The following is a 22,886-nucleotide window of genomic DNA, read 5'->3' on the forward strand; positions in this document are numbered from 1 at the left end:
GGCGCGGCGGTTTCAAGCTCCCCCTCGGGCGCGCGGCCGCAGCCGGCGGGGCCGGGCCGGGCCGGGCCGGGATGGCGGCGGGGGCGGCGGGGGCGGCGGGGGCCGCGCGGGGCCGGGCCCGGGGCCGCTGACAGCCGCCGCCGCGCCATGTACGCCAAGGGCAAGGGCTCCGGCGTGCCCTCGGACGGCCAGGCCCGCGAGAAGTGAGTGCGGCGCCGGGCGGCGGCGGGGGACGGCCGGGGCGCGGAAGTTTTTGCCGGGGCGGGCGCCGGGGGAGCGGGGACGGAGCGGGAAGGGACGGGGGGGGGAAGAGAGATCGGGAAAAGCGGGGGCAGATCGGGGGGCGGGCGGACCCCCCGGCCCCGCCCCGCCGGGGAGCACCGGCAGCCGCGGGGCAGCGGGAGCTGGCGGGGGTCAGCCGGGCACCGGGAGCCGGGATGAGCCCCCGCTCTGCGGCATCCCCCGGGGCACCGGGAGCCGGGATGGTCCCCCTGATCCGTAGCATCCCCCGGGGCACAGAGAGCCGGGGTGATCCCCCCGGTCCGTGCTATTCCCCGGGGCACCGGGAGCACGGATGATTCCCCCCGATCTATGCCATTCCCCGGGGCACCGGCAACCGGGATGATCCCCCCCGGTCCGTGGCTTCCCGGGGCACCGGGAGCCGGGATGATCCCCCTCGATCCGTGCCATCCCCCGGGGCACCGGGAGCTGCCATGTGCCGGGGTCCGTGGCATCCCCCGGGGCACCGGGAGTCGCGATCGCGCCGGGGCTAACGGGAGCCGGGATGTGCCCCCCGGGTATTGCCACATCTCGGGGCACCGGGAGCTGCGGGGGCACCGGGCTGATCTCCCCGGTCTGCGGCATCCCCGGGGGCACCGGCGGCCGGGATGCCCCTTCCCCGACCGTGCCACCCCCCGGGGCACCGGGAGCCGGGCTGATCCCCCCGCTCCGTGCCATCCGCCAGGGTACGGGAGCGCTCCGAGGCTGCCGTGAGCGGGGCTGTGCCCCCCGGTCTGTGCCATCCTCCGGGGCACCGGGAGCCGGGGCGATCCCCCCGGTCTGTGCCATCCCCCGGGGCACCGTGCCCCGCGATGGCACCGGCGCTGCCGGGAGCCGGGATGTGCCCGGTCCGCAGCATCCCTGAGGGCACCGGGAGCCCTCCCCGGCCGTGCCATCCCCGGGGGCAGCGGCACCGGAACGGCCCCGGGGCTGCCGATGCTCCGCGGCCGTTGCCGGCCCCGGTCCCCGCTCCGTGCCCGCCGCTCCCCGTGCCGGTCCCCGGGGCGCCGCTGGGGCCGGGGGCTGCTCCCACCGGGGCTGGGACCCCGCGGGTCCCGTTCCTGCTCCCGGGGCTCCGCGGGGACACCGGGCCCGAGCCGCATCCTGTGGGCTGTGCCTCCTGTCCTGGAGCCACCCCGGCGCTGTCACCGGCGGGAGTCACTCGGTGCCACCGGCGGGAGTCCCTCGGTGCCGCCGCTGGGGTCCCTCAGGGAGGTGACATCGAAGCTCCTTCATTAACCCGCACTAATTGAGGGTGGGGGGCTCCATCCCGGCTGTCCCTCGGGGTCCGTTGGGTGGCGGTGTCACCGAGGGGGTGGCAGGGCCCTGACCCTGTCCCTGTCCCCCTCCTGTCCCCCCAGGCTGGCGCTCTACGTCTACGAGTACCTGCTGCACGTGGGGGCCCAGAAATCCGCCCAGACCTTCTTGTCGGAGGTAAGGGGGGGGGGCAGCGCCCCCAGACTCCCCAGTCCCACCGGGGGGGGTCCTGGAGCCCCTCAATCCCTGCCTGGGGGTGCTGACCCCCCCCCGTGTCCCCCTCGCAGATCCGATGGGAGAAGAACATCACGCTGGGGGAGCCCCCCGGCTTCCTGCACTCCTGGTGGTGGTGAGTGGGGGTCTGGGGGGGTTGGGGAGGGGGGAACCCCCCCCCCATTCCCACGGCAGAGGGGCAGGGAGGGGGTCTGGGAGCTGCCCCCCCTCATTGTGCCACCACATCCCCTCGTACCCCATAAACACGAACCTGCCCCTCTGCTTTCCCCATCGGCGATTTGGGGGCCCCCCCTTTCCCTCCCATCGCGGCCCCCCCTGCCCGGCTCCTCCAGATGGATCCAATTTGGCACCGGGAGCGGGGCTGGGGGGGCTCCGGGCCCCGGGGCTGGACCCCCGCGCTGGGGGGGCCCCGCAGAGCCCCCCGAGGAGGGCGTGGGGATGGGGGGGCGTTAATTGTGGGGCGGGGGGCTCGGGGGTGGGCGGGGAGCGATCAGTCGGTGATTTGGGGGGGGGGGGTTCATTGGCACCCAGCCAGCACCCCCAAACCCGGGGGGACACGCAGGGCCCCCCGTGCTGGCCCGGCGCGGGGCGGGGGGCGCGGGCAGGGACCCCTCCCCACGGCGGGGTGCTGCCGTGCCTGATGTAAAGTCGCAGGAATTTGGGCTCCGGCCGTAGCGACCGTTTCCAGGGAAAACAGGCGGGGAAAGAGCGCCGGGAACCGGGAGGCCCCGGCCGAGGGACGGAGGGAGGGGGGCCCGGGCTGTGGGGATGGCGGGAGGGGTCGGGGTGTGAATTGGGGGGGGTCCTCACCCTCTGCCCCCCCACCCCACCCCATCGCACCCCGTTGTGTCCCCAGCGTGTTCTGGGATCTGTACTGCGCCGCCCCGGACCGCCGCGAGACCTGCGAGCATTCCAGCGAGGCCAAAGCCTTCCATGACTACGTGAGTGCCTCACGAGGGGGGGTCCGTGTGCCGCCGACCCCCCCCCACCGCCGGGACCGCCCCCCCCACCGGCGGGACCCCCCCGTGCCGGGCTCGTGCCCTGCCAGCCCCGATCGCTGCCTGACCTATTTCCCATTGCCCGTGCACAGGGTGCCCCTGAGGGGGGGTTAATCCCTGGGGGCCGGGCTCTGTGCCCCCCCCGGGGACCCCGGCGTGCCCTGGAGTGCCCATCCCCCTCTGCGACCCCCCCAGGGCACAGGGACCCCCCCCATTCCCCCACACCATGGGCACGGTGCCAGCCGGGCTGTCCCCTGTGCCCACCCGGGGTCCTGGGGGTGTCCCCTGTGCCCACCCGGGGTCCTGGGGGTCGCTGCGGGGCTGGGGCTCAGTGGGACCCCCCCACACTGGGATGCTGTGGGGTTCAGGGTGATGCAGGATCCAGAGCCCGTGGGATGCAGGATGATACAGGATCCGTGTCCCACAGGATTCTGTGGGGTGCAGGAGGATCCTGTGGGATGCTGTGGGATGCTCTGGGATGATGTAGGATACTTTGGGATGATGCAGGATGCTGTGGGATGATGTAGGAGGCCATGGGATGCTGTGGGATGCTGTGGGGTGCTGTGGGATGTTGTAGGATGCTCTGGGATGCTGTGGGATGTTGTAGGATGCTGTGGGATGTTGTAGGATGCTCTGGGATGTTGTAGGATGCTCTGGGATGCTGTGGGATGTTGTAGGATGCTCTGGGATGATGCAGGATGCTTTGGGATGATGTAGGATTCTGCTCCAGGGTGCTGTGGGATCCACAGCCCCACAGGATGCTGTGGGGTGCTGTGCCGTGTAGGATGCCCCCATGGGATGCAGGGTGCAGAGTGGGGTCCCTGTCCCTGGGGGGACACCCACGGTGCCATGGGGGGGCTCTGTGGGCTGCAGGACCCTCGGTGCCCCCTGCACTCGGGACCCTGCAGGGCCCACGTGGATCCCCTGACCCCCAGGAATCCCCTGACCCCCGTGGGTCCCATGGGGTCCCATTGGCTCCCGGGGGTTCCCGTGGGTTCCTGGGGGGTCCCAGGGAGTCCTGTGGGGTCCAATGGGTTCCCAGAGGCTCCCATGGGGCTCTATGGGTTCCCGTGGGGGTCTCGGGGGCTCCCCTGGGTTCCCGTGGGCCCCGTGGGGCCGCGCTGGCGCCGCGGGGGCTGCAGCAGGACCCAGGACCCCTCCCCATCCGCTCGCCGCCGCCCCCGTGGCTGCGCAGAGCCGGTTCCCGGTTTCCATGCCGGAATTAATGAGGCTGCTGCCGGCGCGGTGCCGGTGACGCCGGGGACACGGCGCGGGTCGGGCCGCGTTGCCATGGTGGCACTGATGGCACTGCAGCCTGCCAGGGCTGGGGGAGCCCCGGGGCCCCCCCGCACCCGCCGGGTGCCCCACGCAGCCGTGCCCCCACCCCAGGGCCCGGCTGGGCTGAGCTGGGGGTCCCAGCGTGGAGCTGGGGTCCCCTCACGTTCCCACCAGCCCCCCCCAGGCACGTCGGGACCCCCAGAGCATCCCCCATAGAGCTGGGGGGCCAGCCTGTGCTCAGCTGTCGGGGTGGGTATGGCAGCAGCTGCCCCCCAGCGGGGTCTGGGGTCCCCCCGAGGGTCAGCAGCCCCCAAACCCCCCCCCCACGTGTCCCCCCCACCCCAATTCCTCCCTGCTGACCTTGAGCCCGCAGGAGGAGCCGCAGCTCCCCCACCTGTTGCCATGGCAACCGTGCTGAGCATCACCAGCTGGGGGGGGCCGGGGGGTCCCTGCCATGGGGGGACAGCGCTGTCACCCCCGGGGGCTGCAGTGCCCCCAGCCCGGCCCTGCGGCTGTGTCCGGGGGTCCCCAGGAGGGGACACAGCCCTGGGACCCCCCAGAACCCCCCCCCGTAGGGCACAGACCCCAACTGGGGGCTCAGTGCCGCCAGCCCTGGGTGCCACCCGTGTGCCAGGTGTCACCATGGCCATCGCTGTCCCCGTGCCGTGCGTACTGCCACCCCTGCAAGCACCTCGGGCCCCCATCCCCGCCGGCCTTGGGGGGCTTGGGGCCCCCCGGGCAGCGGGGGCAGCGCGGGGTCCCCCCTTCCCCTCCCGGCTCCAAATTGGAACCATTTGTGGCGCCGGGGCCGGGCCGGAGGAGCGGAAAGCGCCGCATTCCTTCCCTTTACAGCTCCCCCCGGGCGGGCAGAGCGGGGCCCCGGGCTCGGGGCTGCACGGGGGGCCATGGGGACCCCCCGGCCCCGCTCTGAGCCGTCCGTCCGTCCGTCTGTCTGTGCCCGCAGAGCGCGGCGGCAGCGCCCAGCCCGGTGATGGGGAACCTGCCCCCCGGGGACGGCATGGCCGGGGGTCCCGTGCCCCCCGCATTCTTCCAGGTACCGCGTGTCCGTGTGTCCGTGTGTGTCCCGTGTGTCTGTGTGTGTCCGTGTGTCCGTGTGTGTCCTGTGTGTCTGTGTGGGTCCTGTGTGTGTCCTGTGTGTCCGTGTGTGTCCTGTGTGTCTGTGTGTGTCCTGCGTGTCCGTGTGTCCTGTGTGTCCATGTGTCCGTGTGTCCGCGTGTCCTGTATGCGTGTCCTGTTTGTGTGTCCTGTGTGTCCTGTGTGTGTTCGTGTGTCTGTGTGTCCTATGTGTCCATGTGTCCTGTGTGTGTCCGTGTGTCCATGTGTCCTGTGTGTCCTGTGTGTCCATGTGTCCTGTGTGTGTCCATGTGTCCTGTGTGTCCTGTGTGTCCGTGTGTCTGTGTGTCCTGTTTTGGGGGATGGGGGGATCACACCCCCACCATGGCACAGCCTCCCCCCCCGTGTCCCCACAGCCCCTCCCAGGGGTCACAGCCCCCCCACGACCCCCCCCAGTGTGACACCGACCCCCCCAAACCCCCCTTGCTCTCTCTCTTGCAGCCTTTCATGTCCCCCCGGTACCCCGGCGGCCCCCGGCCCCCGCTCCGGATGCCCAACCAGGTGAGGCGGTCACTGCCGGAGCCCCCTCCCCGAATAACGGGGGGCACCCAAATAACGGGGTGCAGCCCCTCCCCAGCCCCCTGACCCGCTGTCCCCCCTCTCTCCCTGCAGCCCCCCGTGGGTGTTCCCGGCTCGCAGCCGCTGCTGCCCAACGCCATGGACCCGGCTGCGCGGGCTCAGGGTGAGTCTGGGGTCCCCCGGGGTCCCTGAGCCCCCCCCCAGAGCCCAGAGCGGGGGTTCGGGGGGGCTCTGGGGGTCTCATGGCTCCCCCTCCCCCCCTCTGTGCAGGGCATCCCGGCATGGGGGGCCCGATGCAGCGCATGAACCCCCCCCGAGGCATGGCCGCCATGGGGCCGCAGGTACTGGGACAGCGGGGTGGGGGGTACTGGGATGGTGGGGTACTGGGATGGTGGGGTAATGGGGTACTGGGGTACTGGGATAGGGGGGTAATGGGGATACTGGGATAGGGGGGTAATGGGGATACTGGGATAGGGGGGTAATGGGGTACAGGGATGGTGGGATGGGGGGTAATGGGGTACTGGGATGGTGGGATAATGGGATATTGGGACAGTGGGGTACAGAGATACTGGGATAGAGGGAGACAGGGATGGGATAGTGGGGTACTGGGATGGGGGATACTGGGATGGTGGGGTACTGGGATGGGGGATACTGGGATGGTGGGGTAATGGGGTACTGGGGTACTGGGATAGGGGGGTAATGGGGATACTGGGATAGGGGGGTAATGGGGATACTGGGATAGGGGGGTAATGGGGTACAGGGATGGTGGGATGGGGGGTAATGGGGATACTGGGATGGTGGGATAATGGGATATTGGGACAGTGGGGTACAGAGATACTGGGATAGAGGGAGACAGGGATGGGATAGTGGGGTACTGGGATGATGAGATAGTGGGGTACTGGGATAGTGGGGGATACAGGGATGGGATAATGGGGTACTGGGATAGTGGGATAGTGGGCTACTGGCATGTTGGGATAATGGGAAAATGGATTAATGGGATACTGGGATAATGGGGTACTGGGATAATGGAATAATGGGGTACTGGGATGATGGGATGATGGGATACTGGGATAGTGGGATAATGGGAGAGTAGGTTAATGGGGTACTGGGATAATGAGGTACTGGGATGATGGGATATGGGGTTACTGGGATAATAGAATAATGGGATACGGGGATAATGGGATATGGGGATATTGGGGTACTGGGATGTGGGGATGTACTGGGGATGGTGTACTGGGATAATGGAATACTGGGATACTGGAGTACTGGGATAATGGCATAATGGGATACTGGGATATGGGGATGATGGGATGATGGGGTACTGGGGTACTGGGATAGGGCAGGGTCAGGGGTGCAGGGGTAGAAGTGGTTACAGGGACAGGGTGACGGGGATGGAGGTGGGTGAAGTGGGACAGGAATGGGGATACAGGGATGGGGTACAGGGATAACGGGACGGGAATGGGAATTCAGGGATGGGGACAGGGAATAGGGCTGTAGGGATGGGGATGGCTTTTGGGGAGCAGGGATGGAGGTCACAGTGGGGATGGGGACAGGGATGCACGATGGGGACAGTGCTGGGGTGTCCCAGCCCCGCTGACCCCCCCGTCCCACAGAGCTACGGCAGCGGGATGCGCCCCCCCCCCAGCTCTCTGGCCGGGCCTGGGATGCCCACCATGAACATGTAAGACCCCCGTGCCCCCCCCATAGCCCCCCCAGCGTGGGGGGAGCCCCGGGCCCGGCAGGACCCCCCCTCACTGTCCCCATTGCCTTCCCAGGGGTCCCGGAGGCCGCGGGCCCTGGCCCAACCCCAACGCCAACTCCGTAAGTTTGGGATTTCGGGGATTTTGGGGAGGGGGAGATACCTTGGGGGTGGGGGGGGTCCTATGGGGGTGCTGCCCCCGTGTCCCCCCTGTTCTGACTCCCCTTTGTCCCCCCCCAGATTGCCTACTCCTCCTCATCCCCTGGCAATTACGTGGTGAGTATTGGGGTGCAGTGCTGGGGACGGGGGGGGGCTGCAGTAACCCTGTGACCCCCCCCCAAACCCACCCCCCATTTTTCCTGTTTTCCTTTTCCCTTCCAGGGCCCTCCTGGGGGCGGTGGCCCCCCTGGTACCCCCATCCTGCCCAGCCCCGGAGGTGAGTGAGGGGATTTGGGGGCTGTGAGTGGGATTTGGGGGGTGTGATTGGGATTTTCGGGTATAAGTGGGATTTTTGGGGGTGTGGGTAGGATTGGGGGAGAATGAGGGGGATTTGGGGGAGTGAGTGGGGTTTGGGGGGGTATGATTGGAATTTGGGGGGTCGTGAATGGGATTTGGGGGTATAAGTGGGATTTTTGGGTATGTGAGCGGGATTTGGGGGGTATGAGTGGGATTTGGGGGCGTGATTGTGATTTGGGGGAGTGTGATTGGGATTTGGGGGCATAAGTGGGGTTTGGGAGAGTCTGGGTGGGATTTGGGAGAGTCTGAGTGGGATTTGGGGCTATAAGTGGGATTTTTGGGGCTGTGATTGTGATTGGGAGCTATAACTGGGATCTGGGGAATGTGACTGTGACTGGGGGCTACAAGTGGGATCTGGGGGTGCCACACTCACCCCCCCCCCACGTGTGCTGTCCCTCCCAGACTCCACCAACTCCAGCGAGAACATGTACACCATGATGAACCCCATGGGACCCGCGGGTAGCCGGCCCAACGTGAGCCACGGAGGGGACACGGGGCTGGGGACGGGGCTGGGGGTCCCTCGGGGGTCCCTCGGGGGTCCCTCGGGGTCCCCCAGCCTCCCTCAGCCCCCCCGTTTTCCCTTGCAGTTCCCCATGGGGCCCGGAGCCGAGGGGCCCCTGGGCGGGATGAGCGCCATGGAGCCGCACCACATGAACGGCTCCTTAGGTGGGTGACAGCCCTGGGGACAGCAGGGACAGCAGGGACCCCAGAGTCCCAAACCCGGGGGGACTGGGGCTCCTTCTGAGGCTGGGTGGGCTCCTGCAGCGGGAGGGGCACGCGGGTGGGAGGGGGAATGGGTTGAGGGGACACACGCACGGATTTGGGGACATGGACGCGGATTTGGGGACACAAACGGGGGTTTGGGGACGTGGACGCGGATTTGGGGACACAAACGGGGATTTGGGGACGTGGACACGGATTTGGGGACATGGACACGGATTTGGGGACACACACAAATTTGGAGTCACACACAGGGGTTTGTGGACACAGATTTGGGGACACAAACAGGGATTTGAGGACACACACAGAGATTTGGGGACGTGGACGCGGATTTGGGGACGGGCACAGATTTGGGGACACACACAGGGATTTGGGGATGTGCACAGAGATTTGGGGACATGGACGCAGATTTGGGGACACAAATGAGGATTTGGGGACACACACACATTGAGAGGACACACACAGGGATTTGGGGGCATGGACACAGATGGACTGAGGGACACACACGGTTTGGGAAGGACACGTGGATTATGGAGGATTGGGGGGACACAGTTTGGGCGACACACGTGGGTTGGGGACACACAAATTTGGGGGAACACATGGATTGGGGGCTCCCTAATGCCCCTCTGTCACCCTGGCAGGCTCCGGGGACATGGATGGGCTGCCAAAGGTGAGCTGGGGACCTGGGACCCCCACGGTGCTGGCACCCCCTTTATTGGGGTCCCCCCTGTTCTGGGAGCTCCGTTTGTTGGGGATCTCCAGTGTGCTGGGACCCCCCCATGCACTGGGACCCCTTTACTGGGAACCCCAGTAAATGCACTGGGAGCCCCCCACATCCATTGGGTTCCCATTTTTGGGGGCTCCCCCATATTCTGGGACCACCCCATTTACTGGGACCCCATTGATTGCCCCCTCCATGTACTGGGACCCCATTTATGGGGGTAAATGTGCTGGGGAGCCTGTGGCCCCTCATTTATTGGGACCCCGTTTATTTGGGCTCCCACATATACTGGGACCACCCCATTTTTTGGGACCCCATTTATTTGGGTCTCATTTATTGCCCCCCACAATTTACTGAAATCCCATTTTTTTGGGTTCCCCCCATGCTGGGACCCCCCCCATTTACTTTGACCCAATTTATTTCTCTCCCCCTCCATACGCTGGGACCACCCCATTTATTTGGGACCCCATTTATTTGGGTTCCTCCATTTACTGTGACCCCATTCATTTGGGACCCCATTTATTTGGGCTCCCCCATTTACTGAAACCCCATTTATTTGGGTCCCCCCATTTACTTGGACCCCATTTATTTGGGTTCTTCCATTATTTACTGTGACCCCATTTATTTGGGCTCCCCTGTTTACTGAAACCCCATTGATTTGGGTTCCCCATGTCCTGTGACCACCCCATTTATTTGGGACCCCATTTATTTGTGTTCCCCCATTATTTACTGTGACCCCATGTATTTGGGCTCCCCCATTATTTACTGTGACCCCATTTATTTGGGTTCCCCCATGTCCTGGGATCCCATTTATTTGGGACCCCATTTATTTGGGTTCTCCCATTATTTACTGTGACCCCATGTATTTGGGTTTCCCCATTTACTTGGACCCCATTTATTTGGGTTCCCCCATGTCCTGGGTTCCCATTGATTTGGGTTTTCCCATGTCCTGTGACCACCCCATTTATTTGGGACCCCATTTATTTGTGTTCCCCCATTATTTACTGTGACCCCATTTATTTGGGCTCCCCCATTACTTACTGTGACCCCATTTATTTGGGTTCCCCCATGTCCTGGGATCCCATTTATTTGTGACCCCATCTATTTGGGTTTCTCCATTATTTACTGTGACCCCATTTATTTGGGTTTCCCCACGTCCTGTGACCACCCCATTTATTTGGGACCCCATTTATTTGGGCTCCCCCGTTATTTACTGTGACCCCATTTATTTGGGTTTCCCCATTTACTTGGACCCCATTTATTTGGGTTCCCCCATGTCCTGGGTTCCCATTTATTTGGGTTTCCCCATGTCCTGTGACCACCCCATTTATTTGGGACCCCATTTATTTGGGCTCCCCCGTTATTTACTGTGACCCCATTCATTTGAGCTCCCCCATTTACTGTGACCCCATTTATTTGCCCCGCACAATTTACTGTGACCCCCTTTATCCCCCCCCACACTGTGACTCCCCCACCCCATTAATCCCCCCCACCCCCCCCATCCCCCCACCCGCACTAACTCTTGTCCCCCCTCCCTCCCTCCAGAGCTCCCCCAGTAACTTGGGGGCCCTGAGCAACCCCCCCGGGACCCCTCGCGACGACGCCGAGCTGAGCAGCAATTTCCTAAACCCCTTCCAAAGCGACAGCGTAAGGGACCCGGCGGGGACCCCCGCGCACCCCCGGGGGGGCAGGCGGCGAGGGCGGGGGGCGCGGGGGGGGCGCGGCGGCGGCGGCGGCCGGGGGCGGGGGGGGTCGGCGAGCAGAGCCCAGCACTGGCGACCCCCGCCCCGAATGGCGTCACCCCCGGCACCGGCGGCACCGGCGGCATCGGCGGCGGCGGCGGCGGCGGCGGCGGCGGGGGGGGCGCCCTGGCCGAGCGAGGTGTGAGGATGAGGATGATGAAGGAGGGCGGCGCCGGAGGGGGGTGTGTGCGCCCCCCCCCCCATCCCCAGAGCCGGGACCCCCGCCCCGGCGCCGCCGATAACGCTGTGGTGTCTCCGCTCTCTCTATAGTACTCGCCCAGCATGACAATGAGCGTGTGAGCCCCGCGCCGAGGCCGCCGACAGCCAGACCGCCCTCACCCGCCACCGAAAAACACACAAAAAAACCCAAATTAATTAATTAATTCATTAATTTTAACGATCGAATGATCAGATTCCCCCCTCCCCACACACACACCCCACGCCCGGCCCCGCCCCGTCACCCCCCCCCCCAATTCAGCGCCCCCCCTTCCTTCCCTCCTCCCGGTTCCGCCTCCTCCCCTTTTTTATTTTTTTTTTTTTTAATTTTTTGGTTTTTTTTTTTTTTTTTTTGTCCAAACGAACACTAAAAAGGAGCAGGAAAAAAAAAAGAAAATAATGATGATTAGAAATAAGTCACGGGACTTATTTGCTGCCCCCCCCCCACCTCCTCCTCCTCCTTTCCAGCACTGGGACCCCCCCCCAAACATTGGGGACCCCTCCCCTATTTTCCAGCACTGGGAGCCTCCATTTCCAGTCCTTCCCACCCCCCCAAAATGGGAGTGCTCCCAGCACTGGGGACCCCCCCCCCAAATTGCTAGGACCCCATTTATGGCCCCCCCAGCAATGGGAGCCCCCCCTTTGGGCAGGGACCCCATTTATGGCCCCCCTCAGCACTGGGGACCCCCCCCCACATTCCCAACCGCAGCCCCCCCCTCTCCAGGGCAGGGTCGGTGCTGAGGGGGGGGTCCAGCACTGGGGGAGGGGGGCTGAAGGGGCATTTTTGGGGTGTTTTGCCCCCCCACATGGGGAGGGGGATTTTTTGGGATTTTTTTTTTGTGGGGGGCTCCGTGGCATTGTGCCCCCCCTCCTCCTCTCCATGGCAGGTGGTGCCAGTCCCCCACCCCCCCTCCCAATTTGGGGTACCTGGGGGGGTTCCCTGGGCTGTGCCCCCCCTGGCTGGGAGGGTGTGACCCCCCCCCAGTTCTCCCAGTGCCCCCCCCGAGTCTGGAGGGGCAGAACCAGCCCGGCCCCCCCCCATGTGGGTGCAGACCCCCCCCCTCCCCCCAATAAATCCCAGGGGGAATGAGGGGGGGGGGGTCCAGGCCGTGCCCCCCTCATGGCGCAGCCCCCCCAGTGCCCCCCAGCCCCCCCAGTCTGTGTGCTCAGCCAGCACTGTGACCCCCGGCCCCCCCCGAGCACCAGACCGGGGACCCCCCCCGAGCCCCCCCCCATGGGACCACTTTTTTCATATGAAGGAATTTTTTTTTTTTTTTTTTTTTTTTGTGTGTGGTTTGGATTTTTCCTTTTTTTTTTTTTTTTTTTTTTTTTTGGTGTTTATTTTTATTTTTTCCTTTTATTTTTTTTTTCCTGATTTTTTTTCCTCTTTTATAACAGAAAGGACCTCAAAGCGCCCCCCCCTTACCCCCCCCTCGAGAGCCCCCCCAAAACGCCGCTGCACACCCGGACCTCCCTCCCCTGTACAGCCCCCCCCCAAATGGGGTGACCCCCCCCATAGGCGTAGTTCTGTTCTGTGTAGGGACCCCCCCTCATTTCTAAACCTCTAAATCCCCCCCCCCATTGCTTATCAAAACAAAATGGGAGAACACCCCAAAAAAAAAAAAAAAGACCAAAAAAAGAAAAAAAAGAAAAAATACAAAAAGCAAACAAAAAAAAACCCAAAAAAAGAGCCCTAAAATGACAAAAAAAAAAAAAAAATCCACGACCCCCCCCAACACCCCCCCACCCCGCATCAATAAATGTAATTTGATTTTTTTTCAGAAGGCGGCGATGGTTGGGTCTGGCTGGGGGTGGGGGGGACCCCAAAACCGGGTGAGGGGACCCTAAAACCACATGGAGAGGAACGAGGTGAGGGGGACCCCAAGCACCAAATAAAGGGACCCCAAAAACGGGTGAAGGAACTCCCAGAACCAAATAAAGGGAGCACAAATAAAGGGACCCCAAGAATGAAATAAAGGGACCCCAAATCCGGGTGAAGGAACGCCCAGAACCAAGCGACGGGACCCCAAAACCAGCTGAGGTTCTAAGGAACCACCAGGGGGACTCCAAATACCAGATGAGACCCCAAGAACCAAATGAGGGACCCCAAAAGCGGCTGAGATTCCAAGGAGGACTCCAAATACCTGATGAGACCCCAAAACCAAGTGAGGGACCCCAAAACCAGCTGAGGTTCCAAGGAACCAGTGGGGGGACACCAAAGACCAGATGAGACCCCAAAACCAAGTGAGAGACCCCAAAACCAGGTGAAGGAACTCACAGAACCAAGAGAGGGACCCCAAAACCAGATGAGACCCCCCAAGAACCAAATGAGGAACCCCAAAACCCAAGTGAAGAGACCCCAACACCAGGTGAGGTTCCAAGGACCAGATGAGGCCTCAAAACCAAGTGAAGAAACCCCAAAAACCAAGTGAGGGACACCAAAAGCAGCTGAGGTTCCAAGGAGGACCCCAAATACCACATGAGACCCCAAAGACCAGATGAGACCCCAAACCCAAGTGAAGAAACCCCAAGAACCAAGTGAGGGACACCAAAAGCAGCTGAGGTTCCAAGGAACAACCAGAGGGACCCCAAAGACCAGATGAGGCCCCAAAAACCAAATGAAGGCCCCCAAATCCAAGTGAAGGACCCCAAAAACCAAATGAAGGACCCCAAAACCCAAGTGAGGAGACCCCAAAACCGGGTGAGGTTCCAAGGACCAGATGAGACTCCAAAACCAAATGAAGGACCCCAAAAGCAGCTGAGGTTCCAAGGAGGGCCCCAAGAGCAGATGAGACCCCAAAACCAAATGAGGGACCCCAAACCCAAGTGAAGAGACCCCAAAACCGAACGGGGGTCGCGCTGTGCTCGGGTTTATTGGTGGGTACGAATTTCACAGTTTGGATTCTCCATCACTGATCGGGGGTGGGGGGGTGAGGTGAACCCGCCCCCCCAAACCCACCCCGCGCCCCCCACCCCCCTAAAAACCCCCGCGCTCGGGGTCAGTCGGCGCCGTCGATGTGCAGGGGGGCGCGGGGCGCCCGGGGGGCGCACGGGGGGTGCCCGTTGAGCTGGGCGGGCACCGGGGGGCTCTTCTTGGGCACCAGGGGGCACGCGGCCCCCCCGGGGCAGGCGCGCTTGGGGCTCGGCCGCTGCATCTTGTGCTCCAGCTGCATGTGGTTCTGGGGGGGCAGCCCCAGGCACGCCCTGTGGGCACACGGGGGTCAGGGGGGCACACATGGGCACGGGGGGGTGGCACGGGGCAGGGGAGGGGTGGGTGACACAGGAAAGTGGGTATGGGGGGATTGGGATGGGTGTTCTGGGCACTGGGGGGGTTTGGGATGGGTGTTCTGGGCACTGGGGTTGTGGGGTGGGTGTTCAGGGCACTGGGGTGATGGGCTTTGGGAACTGGGGGACACCGGAGTGTGGCACCTCCAGGTGTTGGGCACTGGGAGCAGCTGGAATGGGGCACCCACAGGCACTGGGAACCCCAAGGTTTGGTTACTGGGAGCCACTGGTGCTGGGCACTGGGATCCACTGGTTTTGGGCACCCCCTGGGGCATCAGGGACCCGCTGGGTGCCAGGGTCTGTGTGCTGGGGCACCAAATGGGGTCCCACCTGAGTTGGGACCTCTGGGCACTGGGACTGTCACCAGCACACACGGGGACCCACTGGTGCCACCGGGACCCACCCACAGCACCGGGCACCCCAGGCCTCGAGCTCCAGCACCCCCTGGATCTGGACACCCATGGTGGGCACTGGGACCCCCTGGCACCCCGGGTACCCCACCCTGGAACCCCTGCAAGGCTGTGGGCGCCCCTGCGGGCACGGGGTTGGTGGCACCGGGTGCCACGGGTACCTCAGGATGTTCTCGATGCAGCTGCGCTGGCGGAACAGAGCGTTGACCACGGGGGAGCCCTCGGGCACCAGCGGGGCCTTGCACAGGAAGGCCAGGATGGACAGGACGCTGTGGAAGCCCTGGAACTCGGGCTCGGCCTCCGTGCGGAAGGAGATGCGCTGGCACAGCTCCGTCAGGATGGCCAGGTCCAGGATGATGGGGCCGGCCAGCAGCGAGTCCTGCGGGCAGCCGGGGGTCAGCAGCCACCCTGGGACACCTGGGGACACCCTGGGGACACCCTGGGGACACCCTGGGGACAGCCTGGGGACACCCTGGGGACACCCTGGGACACCCCTGGGGCACCCCTGGGGACACCCCGGGACACCCTGGGACAGCCTGGGACACCCCGGGACACCCTGGGAATACCCTGGGGACACCCTGGGGACACCCTGGGACAGCCTGGGACACCCCGGGGACACCCTGGGACACCCTGGGGACACCCTGGGGACACCCTGGGACAGCCTGGGGACACCCTGGGGACACCCTGGGACACCCTGGGACACCCCGGGGACACCCTGGGACACCCTGGGGACACCCCGGGGACACCCTGGGACAGCCTGGGACACCCTGGGGACAGCCTGGGGACACCCTGGGACAGCCTGGGACACCCTGGGGACACCCCGGGGACACCCTGGGACAGCCTGGGACACCCTGGGGACAGCCTGGGGACACCCTGGGACAGCCTGGGACACCCCGGGACACCCTGGGGATACCCTGGGACAGCCTGGGACACCCTGGGGACAGCCTGGGGACAGCCTGGGACACCCCGGGGACACCCTGCACGAACCTCACAGGTGTTGTGGATGACGATGGTGTTGGTGCCGCCCATCATGATCTCGGACGTGTACTCATCCAGCGCCCGCTTGCTGTCCCCCACGTAGGGCACGTACTTGATCACCACCTGCCAAAGCCACGGCCCCGTCACCCCCGTCGTCACCCCCGTGTGTGTGTGACCCCCCCAGGCCCCTCCCCACTCACGCAGTGGTCAGGCTTGTCCTGGGGGCCGTAGAGGACGGGGTTGGCCCGCACCGTGTCGTCCACCACGTTGCTCTTGGAGATCTCCTTGGAGCGGAACTGCTGCGGCGCCGACAGGTTCTTGCCGTCGTTGTTGCCCAGGTGGTTGTAGCTCACGATGGACTTGGTCTGGGCAGGGGGCACGGCCGGGTCACCCCCCGCGCCCCGCGGGTGGGGACGGACCCCGCCGAGCCCCCACGCACCTTGAGGCCGGCGCCCACCAGGAAATCCACCAGCACCGACTTGAGCTTGGTCTGGCCCGACTTGAAATCGTCGCCGCCGATGAAGACGCGGCGCTGGGCGGCCAATTCCACGGCGCCGGGCACGAAGGTGTTCTGGGGGGAGCCGTTGATGTAGGCGCAGCCCTCCAGGATGCTGGCCACGGCGAACAGCGTGGACGGGGACACCTCCAGGCCTCGCTGCGGGGACACGGGCGGCTCAGCGGGGCTGGCCCCCTCCCGAGGGCGGCACCCTCCCAACGGTGTCACCCTCCCCAGAGTGTCACCCTCCCAACGGTGTCACCCTCCCCAGAGTGTCACCCTCCTGAGGGTGTCACTGTCCCCAGAATGTCACCGTCCCCGGCGGCCCCCTGACCTCGATGGCCCTCAGCAGGTTGTCGGCGGTGTCGTTGAGCCCCGGCACGATGTCACAGAACCTCTCCGTGTTGGCCGTCCACAGGACGATGACTTTGTCCACGCCGCTGCTCTCCTTGAAGTCTCGGATGTCCCTGCGGATCTGCTCCACCTGCGGCGGTGTTGGGGACAGGTCAGCTCGGTGCCACCTTCCCCGTGTCCCCTGTCCCCTCCCCGCCTGCCCGGCCGCACCTGCTGGGCCATGGGGCCTCTCAGGACGTTGTCGGCCCGCTCCTCCTGGTTGGCGGCGATGAACTCGGGGATGTAGATGGACGGACGGGGCTTCATCTTCTCCATGTGCGGCCACAGCTGCTCCTGCAGCGGCCACTCCAGCACCTCCGCCCGCCGCATGGCCTCGGCCAGGTTCAGCGAGGAGATGTCCCAGCCTGGGGGACAGGGGGTGACCCAGGCGCTCGGGGGGTCCCGCGCCGCCCGGGGGTCCCCCCGCACCCCACCTACCGTCGAAGACGATGTCGTTGGGGTGCACCATGGGCAGCAGGTCCCGGAAGGGCACGTACACGTCACCCGAGGGGCCCGTGCCCAGGCACACGGTGGAGGCTTGCAGCAGGGAGCCGTAGTAGTTGGCCGTCTGGGAGGGGATGGGCGGGGGTGAGGGGCTGGGCTGGGGGGGTCAGAGGGGTCCCTGCACCCCCAGAGTGAGGGGCTGGGGCTGCAGAGCCCCTCTGAGGGGCAGGGAGGGCATTGGGGGGCAGGACACCAGGGCGGCTGAGCTGGGTGTCCCCAGCCCGGTGGGGTGACCCCAGGTGCCAGGACATCACTGGGGTCCTTCTGGGGACACCCCGGGGATGCGGCCCTTGCGGGGTCACACTGAGGGCACCCACCTCGCTGGGGTCACACTGAGGGCACCCGTGCCACCGAGGTCACTCTGGGGACACCCCCTTAACTGGGGTCACACTGGGGACACATCTCTTGCAGGGACATTGCTGGGGACACCCACCTCACTGGGATCAGGCTGGGGACACCCACCTTGCTGGGGTAACTCTGGGGTGACACACCACTGGAGTGACACTGGGGACATCCCTCTCACTCAGGTCACACTGGGGACGCCCACCTCACTGGGATCAGGCTGGGGACATCCCCCCTTCTGGAGTGACACTGGGGACACCCTGAGGTCACACTGGGGACACCCCCCCTGCTGGGCACACCCACCTTGCGGCCGGTTTTGGTCATCCAGGAGAGCCCCAGCCTGTTGGCCAGCACGGCCGCCGTCACGGTGGTGCCGTTGTTGCCCCCCCAGCCCACCAGCATCACCCCCAGGCGCGGCACCTGCCGGCCCGTGCGGAACGTGAAGCGGGTGGAGCACGGCCGCACCTGGGGACAGAGGGGACACGGAGAGGGCGCAGCTGGGGGCGGCGGGGACGGCCCGAGCCCCCCCGAGCCCCCCGGAGCCCCTGCCCACCTTGGTGACGCCGTTCTCCTTGCAGACGTGCACCGTGCTGTAGGTGTACTTGGCCTCGATGAAGTCCTTGCCGTAGGTGACGTCGGGGCTGTCCACGAGGAATGGCTCTGCCATTGTTCCTGGAGCTGCAATGGCAGGAAATGGGTGTCAGCGGCCGGGCCACCCCCCGGGCCCTCCGCCCTGCCGGGACGTGGCTGTGCCGCCCGTGGGGACCTTGGCTCCGTGCCCTGCGTGCCGCTGGTTCGCGCACTGCGGCCCCGTCCCACCCGTGTCGGGGGCAGGGGGAGGTTTGGGGGGCACAGCCGCACCCCAGGAGCGCACAGAGGGCCCAGAGGGGGGCACGGTGCCGCTCAGGGCAGGCAGGGACTGTCCCCTGTCCCCTCTCTGGGGTGGCACAGCAGGACCAGGGATGCTCCCGGGGGACAGGGGTGTCCCTGCACGCCGCGGGGCTCTGGGGGTGCAGGGGACACAGTGGGGACAGCCCCGCACCCTGGGGTGGCGCACAGGGGGACCAGGGGTGTCCCCGCTCCTGAGGGTGACAGAGCGCGCAGGGGACGTGGGGACAGCGGCTGTCCCGGCTCCCAGGCATGCGGAGAATTTGGTGACAGGGGCGGTCCCTGCGCCCTGGGGTGACAGATGGGGCAGGGGACGTGGGGAGCAGCGCTGTTCCCACTGCCAGGGCTGTCCCCGGGGACATCGCGACCGGGACTGCCCGGGGGTGGCAGGGGGGACGCGGGGACAGAGGCTGTCCCTGCACCCCGGGGCGGCGCCGCGGGAACAAGGGCTGTCCCTCTCCCGGGGAAAGGGCGCTTGGGGACAGCGGTGTCCCACAGCCGGGGGTGGCACAGGGGGACACCGCGCCGAGGGCACGGCGGGACCCGGACCCGCAAACCCGAACGGCTCCGGGTCAGTCCCGCCCCCCGCGGGCACTCACCGGGCCGGGCCGCGCCGGGCGCGCAGGAGCCGGAGCCGGTGCCTGAGTCTGTATCGGTGCCGGTGCCCGGTGCTCGGTGCCAGTGGTCGTGCCCGGTGCCCGTCGTCCGGTGGCAGTACCCTGCGCCCGGTGCTCCGTGCCCAGCGCCGACAGCCGGTGTTCGGTGTTCAGTGCCCGATGTTCAGTGTCCGGTGTTCAGTGTTCGGTGCCCGATGCCCGGTGTCGGTGCCCGGTGTCCCGTGCCCGGTGCTGCCCCGCGGGGACGATGCGATCGCGCTGCGGCCGCCCCGGCTCCCGCCGCTTAATCGGCTCGGCGGCCCCGCCCCGGCCCCGCCCCCGCCCGGCCCCGCCCCCCGCACGTGCCCACCGGCACCGGCAGCCCCGGACCCCCCGGACCCCCCCGGTGCCCGGTCCCGGGGCACGTGCGGCGCTCCCCGGGCCCCGCCGGCCGCTCGTACCGGGGGCGGGGGGCGGGAGGTGCCGGCCGGGACGGGGAAGCGGCCGCTGACCCGGGAAGGGGAAGTGTCGCCGGGGCCGGTCCCGGGCCGAGACCGGGGGTCCCGCCGCCGCCTTCCGGCCATTGAGAGCCCCGGGCCGGCGGCTTCCTGCGCCCGGGACCCGCGGGCGCCTTCCCACGGCGCCGCTCCCACGGGGCTGCGAGCCCGGCACCGGCACCGGCAGCGGCACCGGCACCGGCAGCGGCACCGTGCTGCCGCTGTTATCCCGCTGCTGCCCCCGGTGTGGGCACCCCAAAAACCACGGCACCCCAGAGCCCCTGGCACGGACACCCCAGAGCCCCGGGCACGGGCACCCCAAAAGTCCCGGCTGGCCGGAGCCCCCGACCCGGACCCCGTTAGCCCCGGCGCCCCGAGCCCCGGCCGCCCCCAGCGCCCCGCCCGGCTCCCCGCGGGCGCTGCCGGGGGCACCGAGCCCGTGTGGGGCCGCGCCCGCACCCGGGGGAGCGCGGGGAGCGCCCGGGGCCGGGCAGGGAGCGGGGTCGTGGCCGCCCCCCCGCCGGCGGCCCCCGGGGTCCCGCTGCCTTTCAATGGCCCGCCCCGCTTCAAAGGGGCCCCGGAGCCGCAGCAACGCCCCGGCCCCCTCCCCACCCCGCTCCCCGCAGACACGGCGAGGACAGCTCTGCCCTCCTCCGCCACCCACCCCGCTCCTCGGGGCTCGCTGCCATCGCCACCCGGCCTCCGGCACGCAGCGGGACGGGACCCACCGGGACCGAGCCCGGAGGGCACCTGCGGCCGGGCGGCCGCGGGGAGAGGCGGCGGTGGAGGGCACGGCGGTGCCGGGGGGCCGCGTCCGGCCCCTTGGCCATGGAGGAACAATGATCCCTTGGTGCCGGGCTGGAGGACAAAACGAGCCCCGCGCTGGAATGCCAGTGCCTCAGCAAATTATTGAAACAAAAATAACATTTCTTTGTACAATAATCCTGGGGCGGGGAGGGTCCGGGCAGCGCTGCCAGGGGCCCAGAACTGGTATTTTTCCACTGCTTTCCTCTTTTTTTTTTTTCCCCTTATTTTTTCCCTTTTTTTTTTTTTTTTTTCGCCCCCCTCCCATAACTCCCACCATTGTTCCTTCCCCCACTCCCTTCCCACTCCTCCCACGCTCGGCACCGCATGAGCGGGGCTCCCTTGTTCCCGCTCGCCCAACGCGTCCATGGGCCGGGAGCCCGGGCCGGCCGCCCAGCGCCTTCGCTCCCCAGCTGCCGGGGCTGGCCGGGGGCCAGCGGAGCCGCAGCGGAGCCATAGCGACCGGCCCGGCCGCCGCAGCAATGGAGCCCACCCCCCGCTCCCCGCGGACCCCCCGCCCCAGCCCCGGGATGGGCTCCAGGCCCCGCAGCCCCCCCGGGGGCTCCCAAGTTCATTCTGAGCAGGTTCAGGGGCCGCTCCTGCCGCAGCCGGAGATGCTGCGGGCGCTGGATGGGCTCGGTTGGGGGGTCCTGCCTCTGCCCCCCCCCACAACAGGTCGAGGCCGACCCCGCCAAGGCCGGGTTTGTGCCTTGCGGCAGCCTCAGCGCTCCCTTGCCACGTTTTCCTTCCTCCACAGTTGGGTTTTTTCCCCTCGTGTAACACAATCCCGAGCCCTGGCCCTTCATTATATCCCTGCTGGCAGCTCCTCATCCTCCTCCCTCTCGCTGTGCCATCGCCCTGGCGGCGCTGCGTGCCCGAGGTCGGACCCGCGCCTGCGAGGGGGGAGCAGGGGCTGATTTCGGGGGTCGTGCGGGCGCTGGAGGTGCAGCAGCTGCGCTGGCAGAGGGACCAGCGCCACCGGACCGTGGCGAGGACAAATTATTCTAATGAGCTTCCTCCTGTAAACGAGCCACGAGCGCTGAAAGGTGCCCAGGGGAAAAAAACCCACGGGGGAAAAATCCACAGGGGAAAAAACCCATGGGGAAAATGAAAACCACAAGGGAAAAAACCCGCAGTGCTGTTTAGGGTTTCCAGCACCCCTAAAACCGGGCTAGGGCCTTCCCAGGGCTGCGCGACCCCAGGTTAGGGGCAGTTTGCGCACGATGAGATGCAAAGTGACTTTTCCCAAGCGTGGCCCGAGTTATCGGTGGGTTATCAGAGCCAGGCTCCTCCCGAGCGGGTTGTGCCGTGCGGGAGGGCGCGGGGATGCTCCCGGTGCGGCGGGGCCGGTGCCGCTCCCGGCGGGGCCGATAAGGAGGCGGCGGCGGCGGCGGGAGCCCGGCTGGCTCTGGCACGGCCAACGCAGCCAGTAAATTTCCACTGGGGCAGCTCCGAGTTAATGAGCTCAATGCGTGACCCCGGGCAGCGCCGGAGCTGCCAGCGGTCGGGAGGAATTCCCCAGGAAGGCTGGGAGGGGATGGAGACCCTTCCTGTGCGGGCAGAGCCGGCCCTGGAGCCGCTCAGAGCCCACGGAGGGTGAGGGGGCCCGGGGTGCAGAGCTTGGCTCAGAAAAGCCACATCTGAAACGAAAACCGGAGGATTTGGGGATTTGCTGAGCCTGCGCTCGGCTCTTGCTCCGCGGCCGAGTCCCACCGGTGTCTCCTCGTGTGGGCTGCAAGGACAAGAACACCTTTAACAAAATAAACCAAGACTCTGTAAAGCGTTATTTGACGCCTGGATGATTGTCGCCTTCTCCACAGTGTGTTGTTTTGGAGGGACAATCCCAAATCCAGCACTTAACCCAAGGGCACACGGTTTGGGCACAGGAGTGCAGGGCCAGCAGCACCTGCGGCCTCCAGCCCCGAGTTTGTGCTCCAGGAGGGAGGCAGCACCCGCACTGCGACTGTCCCAAAGCCGCTGCACCCCTGAGGAGTTTCATCCTTGCTTTCACTGTGCCTGCTCCATCCAGCCCCGGGGATGCCGCTGAGGGCAGGGCCAGAGCAAGGCACGGTGCCAGCGGGGCAGGGGACGCTCCTGGCACGGCCCAGGTGCCCTTTGCATCCCGGGCTTTTCTGGGGTGATTCGGCCAGGTGGGAGCTCCAGCAGGGTCCAGGCCAGGCTGTTCCCGGCTCCTGCTCCTGCAGCAGCCCGGGCTGAGCCTCGCTCCCTCCTGCAGCAGCCCCTCGGCGCGCCCCGAGCATCCCTGAGCTCCAGGGCCTCTCCAGGCTGCCCCAGCACCATCCAGAGCCTCCTCCGAGCAGCTTTTCCCCCAAATCCCCGAGGGCGCTGCAGTGGGAAGGCCCAGCCGGTGCCAGGGCTG

At 66.2% G+C, this 22,886-nt stretch overlaps 2 protein-coding genes across 2 annotated transcripts; one reads left to right on the top strand and one right to left on the bottom strand.

Moving 5' to 3' along the window:
• The first annotated feature begins 111 nt into the window (after positions 1 to 111).
• On the top strand, positions 112 to 11,512 carry SSBP4 (single stranded DNA binding protein 4). The gene is made up of 17 exons (XM_054286576.1): positions 112 to 203; positions 1,641 to 1,713; positions 1,824 to 1,885; positions 2,627 to 2,711; positions 5,011 to 5,100; positions 5,622 to 5,681; positions 5,793 to 5,862; positions 5,970 to 6,040; positions 7,313 to 7,380; positions 7,475 to 7,520; positions 7,639 to 7,674; positions 7,780 to 7,834; positions 8,317 to 8,387; positions 8,502 to 8,580; positions 9,276 to 9,304; positions 10,901 to 11,002; positions 11,368 to 11,512. The coding sequence occupies exons 1-17, from the start codon at positions 148 to 150 to the stop codon at positions 11,395 to 11,397; spliced, it is 1,083 nt and encodes a 360-aa protein (XP_054142551.1). The 5' UTR covers positions 112 to 147; the 3' UTR covers positions 11,398 to 11,512.
• Positions 11,513 to 14,312: 2,800 nt separating this feature from the next.
• Positions 14,313 to 19,386, bottom strand: ISYNA1 (inositol-3-phosphate synthase 1; the record flags this gene model as incomplete). The annotated part of the gene is made up of 11 exons (XM_054286587.1): positions 14,313 to 14,517; positions 15,170 to 15,387; positions 15,996 to 16,109; positions 16,187 to 16,351; positions 16,426 to 16,641; positions 16,817 to 16,966; positions 17,047 to 17,240; positions 17,314 to 17,443; positions 18,025 to 18,186; positions 18,275 to 18,399; positions 19,209 to 19,386. Coding segments are annotated over 11 exons (1,857 nt in total), but the record flags the coding sequence as incomplete, so codon positions are not given.
• Positions 19,387 to 22,886: the final 3,500 nt, after the last annotated feature.

Source organism: Melozone crissalis, unplaced genomic scaffold, assembly GCF_028551555.1.
Source record: "Melozone crissalis strain CALT ecotype California unplaced genomic scaffold, PUWL_Pcris_2 ptg000054l_1, whole genome shotgun sequence".
Taxonomy (NCBI): domain Eukaryota; kingdom Metazoa; phylum Chordata; class Aves; order Passeriformes; family Passerellidae; genus Melozone; species Melozone crissalis.

Coding starts and splice junctions, on each gene's coding strand:
- SSBP4 (XM_054286576.1), top strand. CDS start 148: ATGTACGCCAAGGGCAAGGGCTCCGGCGTGCCCTCGGACGGCCAGGCC. Junction 1,886..2,626: donor TTCCTGCACTCCTGGTGGTG/GTGAGTGGGGGT, acceptor TTGTGTCCCCAG/CGTGTTCTGGGATCTGTACT. Junction 8,388..8,501: donor CCGCGGGTAGCCGGCCCAAC/GTGAGCCACGGA, acceptor TTTCCCTTGCAG/TTCCCCATGGGGCCCGGAGC.